We start from the raw sequence: 13794 nt of genomic DNA, 5'->3' as shown, positions 1-13794 counted from the left end.
TCACTGTGTTGGCTCTTATACGGTTCCCGTCTACCAACGACCACGCCCTATGCTAGGCGACGTTCAGTTGTCCATCTGCAAAGCCATTGCTCGCCTGATCGCGTCGCGCACCGATATCACTAATTGAATCAGCTGTCTTAGCTGCGCAGGGGACGGTGTGGTTAGATGTGACCTGCTAATCAGACAGTGCTCGCTCGGAAACGAATTGTCTCTGTCAAATGAGCTACGGTAGATGACACAGATACACTGCCGCACACCGTTCCTGCGTTCCAGACAAGTGTGCTGGGTGCATGCTGTACACTGCATAAAACATGCTGTCTATCAGGTCCTCTTTCATGTGGCAAGTATCATGCAGGGCAGCTGGGGCTCTGTCTAAATGTCAGACTCAAAGAGCGTTGAACCAATGTAAGGCTGGCTCTGCATTGTGACACGTGTGAGAAAGGCCCTGTTTCAAAGGTGCTTCATAGTATCTAGACAAAAAGATACTCTTACTCGGTTTATCACTGAAGCAACAAAAATACCAAGCTTGACGAATAGCTAATAGTTAGTGTGTTACGTCTTTCCTGTCCGTGTGTGTGGTTAATGCGGTATACGCACTAATTTAAATAAGGAAAGAAAAAAAAAAGACAATCAAGTGGGTCGACGGTATAATTAAGCTTCATGGTTTCAGGTTAGGTGTGTGTCGAATAATTGCGGTGCTACCGGTTTTGCTTGCTCATATGGTGGACGCGTGCTCGTACGTCAGCACTGTGAAAGAACGCTTTAAAGTCGATGTCTGCTTCAACAAAACATTTGTCAATGTCTGCAGGTAGTAGATCATCGATCTTCTGCTGCGGCGTGTCGGTGCCTACAGAACACCCTATAAGTGACGCAAGCTTTGTCCACAAGTTGATCGTGGGGCGTTGACATCGCACGAAAAATGCCGGGAAAGTCACAAATCTTGGCGTGAGAGTTGGACGCACTTTTTCCGCCTTAGCTTTTCATGGTTGCAGATAGAGCCCGATAGTTTTGCAGCTTTACGTAAGCCCAGGTCGTCGGAATGTGAACTCGAATATCTATCCCACACCTTTGTCGAACAGCTGCAGCGGCAACACACAACTTTTGTCGTGCATTATGCTACTGTCAGAAATGTATGCTAAGTAGTATCACACTTGTCATTAACGGAAAGCACACCAACGAATCTTCGTAGAGGTTGGTCTGTTTGTATTTTCTTAGAATTATATGACGGACAAGTTGCTTTGGATTGTTTGCACGTCGGCTAGCGTCATTACAGGATGTCTGGAGCAATTTAGCTTCGTGAACTCAAGGGCTATACTGTTGAAAGCGAAAATGCATAGATGCAGTAAATAATGTTGGCATGTCAGTGCACAACATCGACAAAATTGCTTGTTGAGCTAACGACACGGAAAGGGATAGCGCGTTAGTTAATCCATCTTTATTTATATTTATATTTATTTATTTAAAATCAATATTTAATATCAAGCTCCGCGCTTGCTTTGTCATTCGCAATGCTTATTGTAAATGTAGCACTTTCCTCGCGCGATGCACTTTTCTCTTTAATTACGTTTTAGAAATAATTAGAGAGTAACAAAGCAGCTATGCGTCTATGCAGGCGACAGTGCATGTTCTACATGACACCTGTAGAGGATGGGGCTGCTGCATTGCAGCACAGCGGCGCTCACTTGCAGTTCACCTGCACAACATACGAGCATCAGTGCGCGAAAGCGCTGCCACGCTGCAGAGTACATTGGGCTGTGGATTATTTCGTCGCGCGCTATGACACCAACTCACGGCGGTCGGGGAGCGTCATACACATTCGTATGACTCGGTTTGCAAACAGGCTCTGCTATCGTCCCTCGGGTACGGCGAAGGCGTTTCGCGGTTAACCACGAGGTGATGCCACCTTGACATTTAATTAATGTCGTTGCCCGCCGTGGTTGCTTAGCGGCTACCGTGTTGGGCTGCTAAACACGAGGTCGCGGGATCGAATCCTGGCCACAGCGGCCGCATTTCTATGGGGGTGAAATGCGAAAACACCTGTGTACTTAGATTTAGGAGCAAGTTAAAGAACCACAGGTGGTCCAAATTTCCGAAGTCTCTCAATACGGCGTGCCATCGTTGTTTTAGCACGTAAAACCATAATTTTTTGACATTAATATCGTTAATTTACCGACAGCTGCACAGCGAATTATGCACCATCCATTGAGTTAATATGTTATTAAACACGTGGGAATCTTTGACGGCGCAATATATAGTACAAACGAAGACGTTACTCTTCCTTCTATGCTCTTCTTTCTCAGACATTTATTCCCTTTCGCTTCTGGCCATGTAAATTATATCTCTCATTAATCCTCGCTGGTTTAGCAGCTGATATGGTTCATTCTCGCTTCAACTTCTGTTCTTCTATGTTACTCACTATTTCCTCAATGTCAGGTCATAAAACGGCTCTGGTGGCCCGTGTGCACCGGCTTCGCCGTTTGCTTCGCCTCACAGGTGTGTGCACTTGACAACATAATGGGAAGAATGTCCCAATACAGGCGCTATCATGATTTTAGTGCTATTCTGATAGCGTATATAGACATGCAAAATTAGCGCCTCACACAAGACACGAAAGAGCTCTTTCTTCTGCACAGTCGGCGCCGGCAGCATTGGCGGCATCAGTATAGCTTCACTGGTAAGACGTGGAACCGAGGCACTGGCATATACATCTTGTTAGGGAAGCGCTCTGCAACGAACAAATGCGCATTTGAACCTTTGAAAATGTGCACGGAGGTTTTTCGGGCGAGGATCGATTCTCGGCGAGACTGGAGCGCGGATAAGGTTTATATTTTCTTGGCTGGCAGTAGGCTTCGACAGCGCTTCATCTGTTCGCGTCCGGTGACGTCCAGCCAGCTGCCGCGGCACTCCGTCGACGATTCCCGTCGGCAGCTGCGCACGACGGCGCCGACTTTAACGAGCTCCGCGGTAATGAGAAATGACCCGATAGTGGTGCATCCGACGCGCGCAGATTCGTCTGGCGTTTATTAGATTTAAAAGGCGTCGGGGAATCGTGCCGTGGCATGGCACGCGCCCTGCGAGAAATGATGCGCTGGCGGCGCGCCCTACCCGCGGGGGCCCCCTATCGACCAACGCTGGGTGCCAATTGAGCCCGCGCCAGCCGGAGACCTCGAGGGGGCCGTAGGGCCAGTGCGCGCGGGCTCGCAGGGGTCGTTACTTCGGTCCGCCTAACGGGGCCCCCGGGGCCGGCCGAGCCGCTGCGCAGGCCGCGGGGGTCATTTCCGAGCAGGCCGCTTAAAAATGCCACGCTAGGGAAATTCGCGCGGCCATATCCGAGGCACGCAAGGACACGCGGCCACAGGCGCCTTGCCCCGCTGGCCGCCACGGCGCACACAAGTCCCCCGGGGGCCCAAAGGGCGCGCACACCACCGCGCGCCCGTCTCGCCAGTGCGCCGCCAAAAATGAAAGGGCCCCGGAATCGTACTCGCCGAGACCGATTGCTCCGATGCCGTGCTGGCTCGCGGAATGGCCCTCGGCGAGCCCTTTTGGATTGTTCTTTCCCGCCGTGTACCTTGAGGCTCGACTTGGAAAAGCCACCCACGGGAAATTGGAAATACTGATAGGTCTGGCCAAAGTTGGAAGACGGCCACGTATACCAGGCCGCCCTCACGGGATTCTAGGTGCCCTGGAAGGCTGCGAGTGACCGCCTCTCGCAGCTGCTCCCAGACGATGGGAGCACCAGCGCCTCTTGCAGCGACTTGTCACAGGCGTCGTGCTGGGCCACAGTTCGCGTTTGGCCTCCATTCCCGCGCAGGTGGGTCACACCTGAAGCCGCGCTGCATATGCCGTTGTGTACGCAGTCGCTTGTACGGTACGTGTGGGCGTAGGCAGTTTCCTAACCAAAATTAAAACGCAGCATACAGCTGGATCAACAGCACCTAGTTGGCGCAAGGCCTTTTCACTATTATCCAGGACGTCATGCTACCTGGCCCGAAATTTCCACCGCCAAGGCTGGCGTGACGAAAGCGGTGACGTCAAAATCACCACGGCTTACTCGGGAGCATCCCCATTAGATTCTATGGCAGTCGGACCAGGTAGCATGACGTCATGGATCGGATTGCACAGGCTTTGTGCTATTTTATCTAGGTGGTGTTGGCTGGGCAGGTTCGTATTGTGTTTAGCCATGGCACGTATCGCGAAGCTACGATATCTGCGTGATGCCGGTAATTCATTTCGAAGAATGTCTTCCAGCAGGGTGTGTGCGTGCGTGTGTGTGCGTGTTTGTGTGTGTGTGTCAAAGCATTTTCCTATTACAGTATTTTACCGTAGAGTTATCGTTCCGCTATTACCGATGCTGCCCGCTGCCACTTGCGTATGCGCAAGACAAAAACAAAAGAGGAAAAAAAGCTGCCATAGATTGCCCAGTGCACAGACAGCGGCAGCGGGAGGCAGTAGACCGGTAACACGATGCTAAAAAGCCCTGTCATCTCGGCGCGTCGTGTACTCTGGCGTGAACAGAATTTATTTTTCGCTTTTTTAAAGAGTGAACATTGGAAAATCGGGAAAGTAGGCAGAAGCACGGGTATCTCTGCGCTGTTCTGGCCTCAACTAAAGGCTTTCATTGAGCTGCTAACAAATAAACGAGGTATTTTATACTTCCGTTAACTAAGAATGCATTAAAACTTACTTAAGGCAATGCGAGAGAATAGCACGTAAGAAAAATACGGGCCATGCGTTCGCTGAGGGAAGCGGAGCTGCAACGTGTGATTCCTTTCCGACTTTCTCGTGTGCAGCCGACGAAGACCCAGGCGAATCGGAGGCGACAGAAGAGCACGGCTGCCAAGCGATGCAAGTGGACAGCAGGTCGGAGGAAGGCGACCGCTCCCCGGAGGAGGACTCGTCGTACGCTCCCGGAGACAGCCCTCTGCACGGTAAGACAGACGGTGCCGACATGGTATAAGAGCTGCGTTGGATGTGCGGACTGGTGAGGTGCTCGCAACATCTGTCTTGAATTTCCATGGCAGGAAACCAAGTGAAACAAACTCGCAGCTCTGAGAGCAGTGGCGTAGCAACAAGGGGGGCCGGGGGGCCGTGGGCCCCGGGTGCACGGGGCCAGTAGGGAGGGGGGGGGGGGTGTCATATACGTCTGAAGACACCCGAAAATTGGCGATATCCTCGCCTTTCTCGACTACACCCGGAGGGGGGGGGGGGGGTGACAGAAGAGCAAAGGGCCCCGGGTGCTAGACGACCTAGCTACGCCACTGTCTGAGAGTAGTATTCCGTAATGGGGGGGGGGGGGGGCGCATTGGTGTATATATCACGTAGGTCTTGTTGTCAAGGCGTGCGTTTACTGTTTATTCTACATCATGGAGGCAGCTCTACGTAAGTTTTTGGCATAACCTTCTAGCTTCTCAGAAGCTCATATTTAAGCAAGAAGCAAAAAAAGAAAAGGACCTCGGCTGGCCTTTTTTCCGGCTTAAGTTTCCTAAGTGTGGGCTGCATAACGGATGGTGTCGCGCCCGATAGTATCGATGAACCAACACCACACAGGAGCCTCTGAGCTCACGCTTTGTGGCTGGGCTTCACCGGCGCAACTTATATATCTGTCTGGAGTGAGAAATAGAGCGAATGTTTTTCATAATAGGCGCGTGTAAAACCCGCTGTCTCGCACTTATTAAATATACAGCTGATGGGATGGCTGGTGCGACCCCAGCCGTCACGCTTGTACAGACTCCACTCGGCTTTTGTCGTGAGAGTCGTCTTGCACACAGGTGTTGTAGTCAGCGGAGCGTTCACGCCAGAGACGAGTCTTACGGCATAAGCTCCCGGATCTCTCTTGTACCCATGCAAACCCATACCAAGTCTTGTGTCAAGGTTTCACATTTGGGACAGCTGTCATGGGCCTGTAAAGCACGTTTGCTCTTGGCTTTGCGGCTTACCTTTCTCGCCGTGAATTTTGTAAGAGTACAGGAATGTGAAGGGTGGTCGCTTGATTATTAACCTAGCCCTACATTAAACACATCGCAGTATGAACCGTGACTTGAATTCCTTCCAAAATGCACCCAGAACCGTATCTCGTCTTATGCATGCAAGTGACAGGACATGGTGCTCATGTTCCTTTCACGCTGATGTTGGTCCAAAGCCCAAAAGAGAGAAGAACTGTTGTCCTCACTTTTAAAAACTTTTGAGGCATAAGATTCATTTGGGTACGCTCAAAGTGGCCCGCCTACTTTTCACAAAGACTGTACGCGTATAAGAGCGACTTTCGTCCAGAAATGCTGCGCAGAGGCGTACTTGTGGCGAGGAGCTATAATCGCGTCAGCTGTATTGCTTCGATCTACCTGCAGTATGTGTCAAACGTTTAAAGGCCACTGCGCGAGTGATTGCAACTGTTAATCAGACGTGTATGCTATCTCCATGTAAAACTGATGGCGCTCAAGAGATCTGCAAGGTCTAGGGGAGCTATTCGTTCTCCATTTTTCTGCTCGCATGGAGGAGCAAAGAGAAAAGTAGAAGGCAGGGAGGTTAACTGGAATAACGTCCGGTTGGCTACCCTACACCGGGGAATGGGAAAGGGGTAAACAAAGATCACAGGGAGGAGGGAAGGAAAGAAGAAAATTGCGGTGAGTTCGCTGACGCGTGTGGTCTTACAGAAATTCCATTAATAGTCACAGACGGTCGCACAAGCCCGTCATCCTTAAGAAGCACAAAAGCGCTTTCACCGCTTTATGGGTCGACGGGCAATGGGGGCGGTCTTCCAGCAGCACCTGCACAGAAAGCGGCCGATAGTCCAGTTTTTGGAAAGCTTTGGCAAGTTCTTGTCTCTCTGGGGCATATCGTGGACAGTGGCACAGCAGGTGGTCGATGTTTTCTTCGGTACCACAGACCTCGCATGCTGCACTGTCGGTCATTCCAATTAATGTAGAGTATGCCTTTGTGAAGGCAACTCCTAACCAAAGGCGACTGAGAAGCGTAGCTTCACGTCGAGGAAGTCCGAGTGGAGGTCGAAGTTGCAGGGAGGTGTTTAGTCGATGCAGTCGTGTAAGTCGTAATCTTGGCGAGTTCCACTCGGTCAGTGTGAGACTGCGTGCCAGGTGTCGAAGCTGACTTGCGACGTCTGTCCTCGAAAGCGGAATTGGAACACTTTACTCTTCTTGATGCGCTGTGCGAGCAGCGTTATCGGCGAAATCATTGCCACTGATTCCACAATGGCCAGGTACCCATTGAAGAACGACCTCGTGACCTTTTTGTTGGACGTGATGGTAAAGTTTCACGATTTCGTATGTCGATTGGTCATGACATCCGTGTCGGAGAACTGACTGCGTGCACTGTAATGCCGGTTTTTAATCACCGAACACAGCGCATTTTCTAGGTCTTTCAGAATCAAGGAATTCCAGTGCTCGACGCAGGGCCGTTAGTTCTGCCGCCGTTGATGTCATGACATTCTGCTCGCATAATATGGAAAGTGGTCAATGTGGTCGAGTACATAGCATTCAAATAACATCGGTTGCAAGCTGAGTGGCCTGGAGAGCTTCGACAGAGCGAGTAGCCTGAGCGCTGAGAAGCAGATGGTAGACTGGACCACTGAGTGAGCTGCGTCGTCGTTCGCTCTGTCAGTGCCGGCTGCGAATTCGAACGGACCGGCGCATAACAATGACTTCTCAGGTCTTCAAACGTAGTGTAAAATTACGAGCTATAGCACCCTCCTTTCTATCCGCTTGCGGCTTTTGTCACTATCGTAGTTGCAACGACCACGTTTAGAATGGAAGAAAATGTTCTGCGGTGAGCGGTTATCAGTACTTCTCTGAAATCGTGGTTCGAAGAGCAATACAAAGGGTGCAGCAGCTGAGAGCAAGAGGGAGCTGGGGGAGGCACTCGTCCGGGCAGGGATGCTTGCTCCTAATTTACGGTACTGTCCTAAAGCCTCGGGAAACAGGCGGCTGGTGAGTATTGGCAGCTGATGAAAGCGATAAGAAATACTGTGGAGCTTGGTGGGGACTAGCATTGTCGGTGTACTTAGGAACTTGCTCAACTGCGCTCCACACTCCGTTGAGCTGTTATCAGGTAATACAAGAAAGTTCAATATTTGCAGGTGGTTTTATCTTCCCTGCAAGTCGAAGGTTGTTGAGATATTCGCCGTCTATCCTCACTCCTAAGCCTTCCCAGCCTGATAGCTTTAATACTTCTTCTAAGCATGCAATGAATAGCATTGGAGAGATTGTGTCTCCTTGCATGACCGCTTTCTTGATAGGTAATTTTCTACTTTTCTTGTAGAGATGCAAAGTAGCTGTGGAATCTGTAGATATTTCCCAATACCTGCAGGTATGCCTTCTGTACTCCTTGATTACGTAGTGCCTACATAACTTCTGGTATCTCTACTGAATCAAATACCTTTAAATAATCCATGAAAGTCATAGAGAGATGTTGATCCTACTCCACAGATTTCTCAATTACTTTATTGATGACATGGACGGGATCCATTGCAGAATATACCTTCCTGAAGCTAGCCTGTTCTCTTGACTCTTTGAAGTCAAATATTGCCCTGATTCTATTGGAAATTATATTACGGATTATTTTTTAGAATACTGAAAGCAAGCTAATAAGCCTATAATTATTCAATTCTTTAACCTCTCTCTTCTTAAACATCACTGTAATGTTCGCGTTCTTCCAGCTTTTCAAGCATATTATTTCCCCCATTTTTGATTAATCAACTGTCATTCCATCTTTGCCTGCCGCTTTTCGCCGGGACTTGTCTTGCAAGGCCCTTCTAACTTCATCTCTAGTAAGGAATCTCTGTATTTTGCTCAATACTACTTCCATTGAAGGTTGTGTGGCTGCTCTGAGTACTGTATAGGTCAATATAGAATTATTCTGCTGCTTTTACGATATCGTCGAAATTTCTGGTGACATTATCGTGTTTATCCTTCAATTGCGTACATTTTGCCTCGCCCTATGGCAAGTTTACTTCTCACTGATTTCACTATGCGGCCATTTTTGACTTCTTCCTCAATCTTTCCGCAGATGACACATGCCATCTTACAGATGACATTGGCCGGTTCAGCAATACTGGGGATGAATTGCAAGAAATGATTGAGGACCTTAACCGAGAAAGTGTAAGAGTATAGGGTTGAAGATTATTATGCCGAAGACAAAGGTAATGTTCACTAGTCTGGCAAGGCAACAAGAATTCAGGATCTCCAGTCAACCTCTAGAGTCGTTGCAGGAGTACGTTTATCTAGGTCAATTGCTCACAGCGGACCTTGATCATGAAAATGAAGCTTACAGAAGAATAAAAATGGGTTGGGTTTGCACACGGCAGACATTAACCAATCCTAACTGGCAGCTTACCACTGTCGTTGAGAAGAAAAGTGCATAATCATTGCATTCTACCAGCGCTAACACCCGCCGTGGTTTCTGAGTGGCTATGGTGTTGGGCTGCTGAGCACGAGGTCGCGGGATCGAATCCCGGCCACGGCGGCCGCATTCTGATGGGGGCGAATTGCGAAAACACCCGTGGTGCTTAGATTTAGGTGCACGTTAAAGAACCCCAGGGGGTCGAAATTTCCGGAGTTCTCCATTACGGCGTGCCTCATAATCAGAAAGTTGTTTTGGCACGTAAAACCCCTTAATTTATTTTTTTTTACCAGTGCTAACACATGGGGCAGAAACTTGTAGGCTGACAATGAAGCTCGAGAACAAGTGAAAGACCGCGCAAAGACTAATGGAGCGAAAAATGTTAGGCGTGACGTTAAGAGACAGGAAGAGAGCGGTGTGGATCAGAGGGCAAACTGATATTCTGGCTGACATTAAGAGAAAAAAAAGATGGAGTTGGGCAGGCCAGGTAATGCGTAGGGCAGATAACCGGTAAACCATTAGAGTCTGTGTCTTTTTGTCTGTGCCCTTGTCATCTGTACGTTGTATAGATACAAAAAAAGTTCAAAGTTCAAGTTCACTTACAGAATGGGTGCACGCCAAAGGAAGGGAAGCACAGTCAAGGACGACAGAATCATGGGCGGGGTGATGAAATTGTCAACAAAAAGTGTTAGCAAAAAAAAAAAAACAAGAGAGACAGAGAAAATAAAAATTCGTCTCCATTCCACATGCGCACGCACGTGTGCGGAAGTGCAGCATGGATCCTCATCCTTCTAGGCCCTCCGCCAAGCCCTAATGCATAATTGAAGTAAATGAATGTTTAAAACTCAATTGCGTCAGGAAAATGCGTAAAGTACGACTTCCACACAAGCTGGGCGCCGTCGGATTGTTATTCGAATATACGAGAAAACATAAATCTATTACGCGGAAGCTGAAAGACAGCTGCCGTTTGAAGTCTGTCTGAGTGGCCGCAGCTACTAGGTGGCGGTAATGTTAGCGCAGCATACATCCTCATTCTTTTAGGTCCTCCTCCTAGCACAAGTGCGTTTTTGTACTAATTGAATTTCTCAAAGTAAAATGCGGCAGAAAATTCGTAAAGTACGACTTACACACAACCTGCAGACAAGCTAGCATCGGATTGCAATTTCAATATACGAGAAAACATAATTCTGTTACGCGAAAGCTCAAACACAAAGCCATGCAGCTGCGTTTGTTTTTGTGCGAGCACCGCTCACGCGGACACGAAGAATTCCAACCTACTAGAGTGTAACAACTTCGCTGTCAAACATTTGAGGTAAAAGGAACTGCAGTGGGCGCTGCGAAATGCAGTGTAACATGGGTGGAAGTACTGTTGGAACAACTGCCTATAGTCTGCCTAGTCTGCCTAGTTTGTTCTTTTAGTACTATTATTATTATTTATTTTGAAAACCTATATACATTTAACAGTAAAAGGAAAGCGAGGAGTAGGCCGACAACTGGCCACCGGAAGGGGCACAACGTCTGCCTACTTTTCAGAAAGGAGGTGACAGCAACACGGAAATGGAAGATAGGAAGGAGGGGAGGAAAGAGGAAAGAAAGAGCAACAGGACAAATCTAAAAGAATGAAGTAGAACACACAGTAGGACCGGTCACTGAAGGTCACGCAACTGTAGAACGGTAAATAGAAGAAATAGTATCGACGCTACAAACGTGAACCTAAATTAGTTAATTCTAGAAAAATAAGTAGAGCGTGATGAGCCTGATCACGTCGAGACGCACAACCACTGGGGTACAAACAGTCGTCGAGTATCGTACACCTCAGGCCAAGGAGACGATATATAGTTCCTCACTAGCGACATGCGCTGCGCCAATATCAGATGCTGAAGTGTCTCGCAGCAGCCGCAAGACGTACACGATGGACTGGCCATACGTTCTTGTCTGTATAAACGTTCGCGCACGTTCACGCAGCCAACCCTCAACTTGAATAGTTGCGCTCTAGCGCGACGAGGCAAGCCTCGACCGCGAACACGGGACGGGAACGTTCCATTTGCGACGCGCTGGTCTGGATGTTGCTTGAGTAGGTGGTGACGAATCAGCAGACGAGCGTCATCAAGCTTGCACAAAATTTCAGGGCAGACACAGTCGTTATGAGTGCAAGTTGAAGCCAGTCGATCAGCCTCTTCATTACCGGCAATTCCTACGTGTGAAGGTATCCATTGAGCATCGAGAGGTACCCCATGTGAGGCGATTTCGTTGGCAGAGTCATTAATGCTGCGCACAACTGGGCAATCAATCTGACTGCGTTGTAACTTGCTAAGGGCAGCGCGGGAGTCCGTAAAGATGGCAATCTTCGATGTGCTTAACTGTTCTTGCACGTATTTCAGTGCAACATTAATCGCTGCTAGCTCCGCAGTTATTGACGAAGTTGTATTAGCTATTTGAAAGACACGTCGTACTTGAGTCGAAGGGCAGAAAAAAAGCTGCAGAGGCGCCCTGACTGTCGCTGTGTACAGATGCATCTGTGAATACTTGAAGATCATATGGAAATATTTCGAACGAGTCAGACTGAGTCAATTAGAGTATTGCCGAAACAGGCATGTCAGACTTTTTGTGTATGTCAAGGATTGTGAGGTAACTAGGGAATACGTGTTTCGTGATATATTTCGGAGGCGGAGGCGTAACTGAAGCAGCATGTTAAGAAAAGTCAGTGATATTCACAAATAATGCCGCCATGTTTTCCATGCGAGATAACGGGTGGTGAATGAGACGGTCAAGGAGCGATTGACCATTCGATGCGCGGTGCAGGCGTTCAATATGATACAGAGCTCTCTGGTTTGCTCGCAGACTCAGGGGTAACTGATGTGCGTCAGTGAGTACTGCAACAGATTGCGCCTCACGGGGTAATCCAAGCATTATAGTCGAAGGGCAACGCGATGATCTTTTAGTTTTAGTTTTAGGTATTTTTAGTAATGTTTAACTAAAGCATACGTCACTAAATCTTACTAAATCTTACCACCAGCATCGCGCTAATAGCGTGCAGATAATTTTAATAGGTAGAGCGGCCTATATTAAGGAATACGGCTGGTGAAGCTTGCCGTGTGAGTACGCTTGCTTTATCTTCCGAGTTGAAGTCGCGTCTTTAATTATCGGCCTTTATTTCCCGTTTAGCTATGCCGCCAAAAAGCTCAGGTGATACAGACTCCGCTTAAAAGGCGCACCTCACATGCGCGTACATTTTCCTCACCCAGCTTAAAACTTGTATCCCTCTGGATATATTTCGGCAATTACCATAAGTAGTCCGGTAGCGTAAGAAGTCCGTGACAGGTTGCACTTTGAGTCATGGAGGAAAACTGGAGACAGTTCAAAGGAAAATATCGCAGATATTTATTCCGCATCCTTGGTATATTTGTGATACGCTCCAGTCAACGAATGGGGCTGGTTGGCAGAAAAGTGCTCTTTGTCGCTAACTTTATCGTATGCTATACGGCATGGGCGCAGGCTAGGTTTATTCTTCGACTGCCTGGAGACGCCCATGAGCGACCGCGCACTGGATGAGTGAACGAAGCACGTCCCCACACGCACCGCCGCCGGTGTCGCCAGAGCGCGCGGCGCCCTTTGTCGCGATGAGCGGTCGGGAATGGGAAGGAGTCTAGCTAGGGGCGACGATGTGACCTTGCTGCGGCGCGCAGTGACGGATGGCTGCTCTCGACCTGCGCGCATGCGGCCGCCCCGTTTGCGCACCGAACGAACCCGCACCCCGCTTTGCCGCGACCGGCTCATCTGTTTCGGATTGCGAGAGCGCGTCCGAGGTGCGAAGACGCGTCCAGACGCCTCGCCGCCAAGTTCGGAGCTCCACGCCGCGCTTGCTGGTTTCGCGCGTGCTCAGCTATGCGCGACCCTGCGGACCGCGGACGGCGTACCCAATAGATGGAAGGGTCACTTGCTTATTATAAATGTCGACAGCACTGTATCCACATTGTCGACGTTCGTGACACGGATAAACAAGAGCAAACCTTCGGTTCGAGATGACGGAGTAGAAACGCCCCGAGCCGGCCGCCTGGTAACGGACAGCGCACCGCCGTATTGGGAGCCTGTCAGCAAGTTCGTAACTTGATGGGCCTTGTATGGGTACCTTCTGAGGGCTTGTCGAATGCTTCTAGAGTCGAATCCATCTTATCTGTAATCGACAGTGCGTCTGGTAACTCGGTAGGCCTGCAGGCGTAGCAAGGAAACGGGCGACACAACATTTCGTTCCACTTTAGTAGTGACTCGTTTTTTTAAAAACTAATTACTCGCGATCATATTAAGATCCCTCAACCTACATGCACGCCTCCTGCAGCCGGAGACATTGAATGCAAGGAAAGAGAGAGAGAGAAAAGTTTCGGGAAAGCTGAACGTGTCAGCCTTGCTAAATTGAGAGCTTGCTATTTCAGGCGAAATTGATTG

At 49.1% G+C, this 13794-nt stretch overlaps 1 protein-coding gene across 17 annotated transcripts in view; it reads left to right on the top strand.

Moving 5' to 3' along the window:
• Nucleotides 1–13794, top strand: part of L (zinc finger protein Lobe) — a 287693-nt gene that overhangs the window by 146450 nt on the left and 127449 nt on the right. For 14 of the 17 annotated variants that reach the window (XM_065426791.1, XM_070530685.1, XM_065426792.1 and 11 more), the window contains one exon: nucleotides 4791–4928. In XM_065426791.1, the coding sequence (XP_065282863.1) occupies nucleotides 4844–4928 (85 nt within the window). In that variant the 5' untranslated portion in view covers nucleotides 4791–4843. Of the gene's footprint in view, nucleotides 1–3627; nucleotides 3869–4158; nucleotides 4221–4451; nucleotides 4643–4790; nucleotides 4929–13794 lie in introns of those variants that run through there. The other 3 variants (XM_070530679.1, XM_070530680.1, XM_065426782.1) reach the window with 3 other exon arrangements.

The sequence above is a fragment of the Dermacentor albipictus genome, chromosome 1 (genome assembly GCF_038994185.2).
Source record: "Dermacentor albipictus isolate Rhodes 1998 colony chromosome 1, USDA_Dalb.pri_finalv2, whole genome shotgun sequence".
Classification (NCBI taxonomy): domain Eukaryota; kingdom Metazoa; phylum Arthropoda; class Arachnida; order Ixodida; family Ixodidae; genus Dermacentor; species Dermacentor albipictus.
Note: the sequence above shows the minus strand (reverse complement) of the source record. Positions and strands in the feature narration are given on the sequence as shown.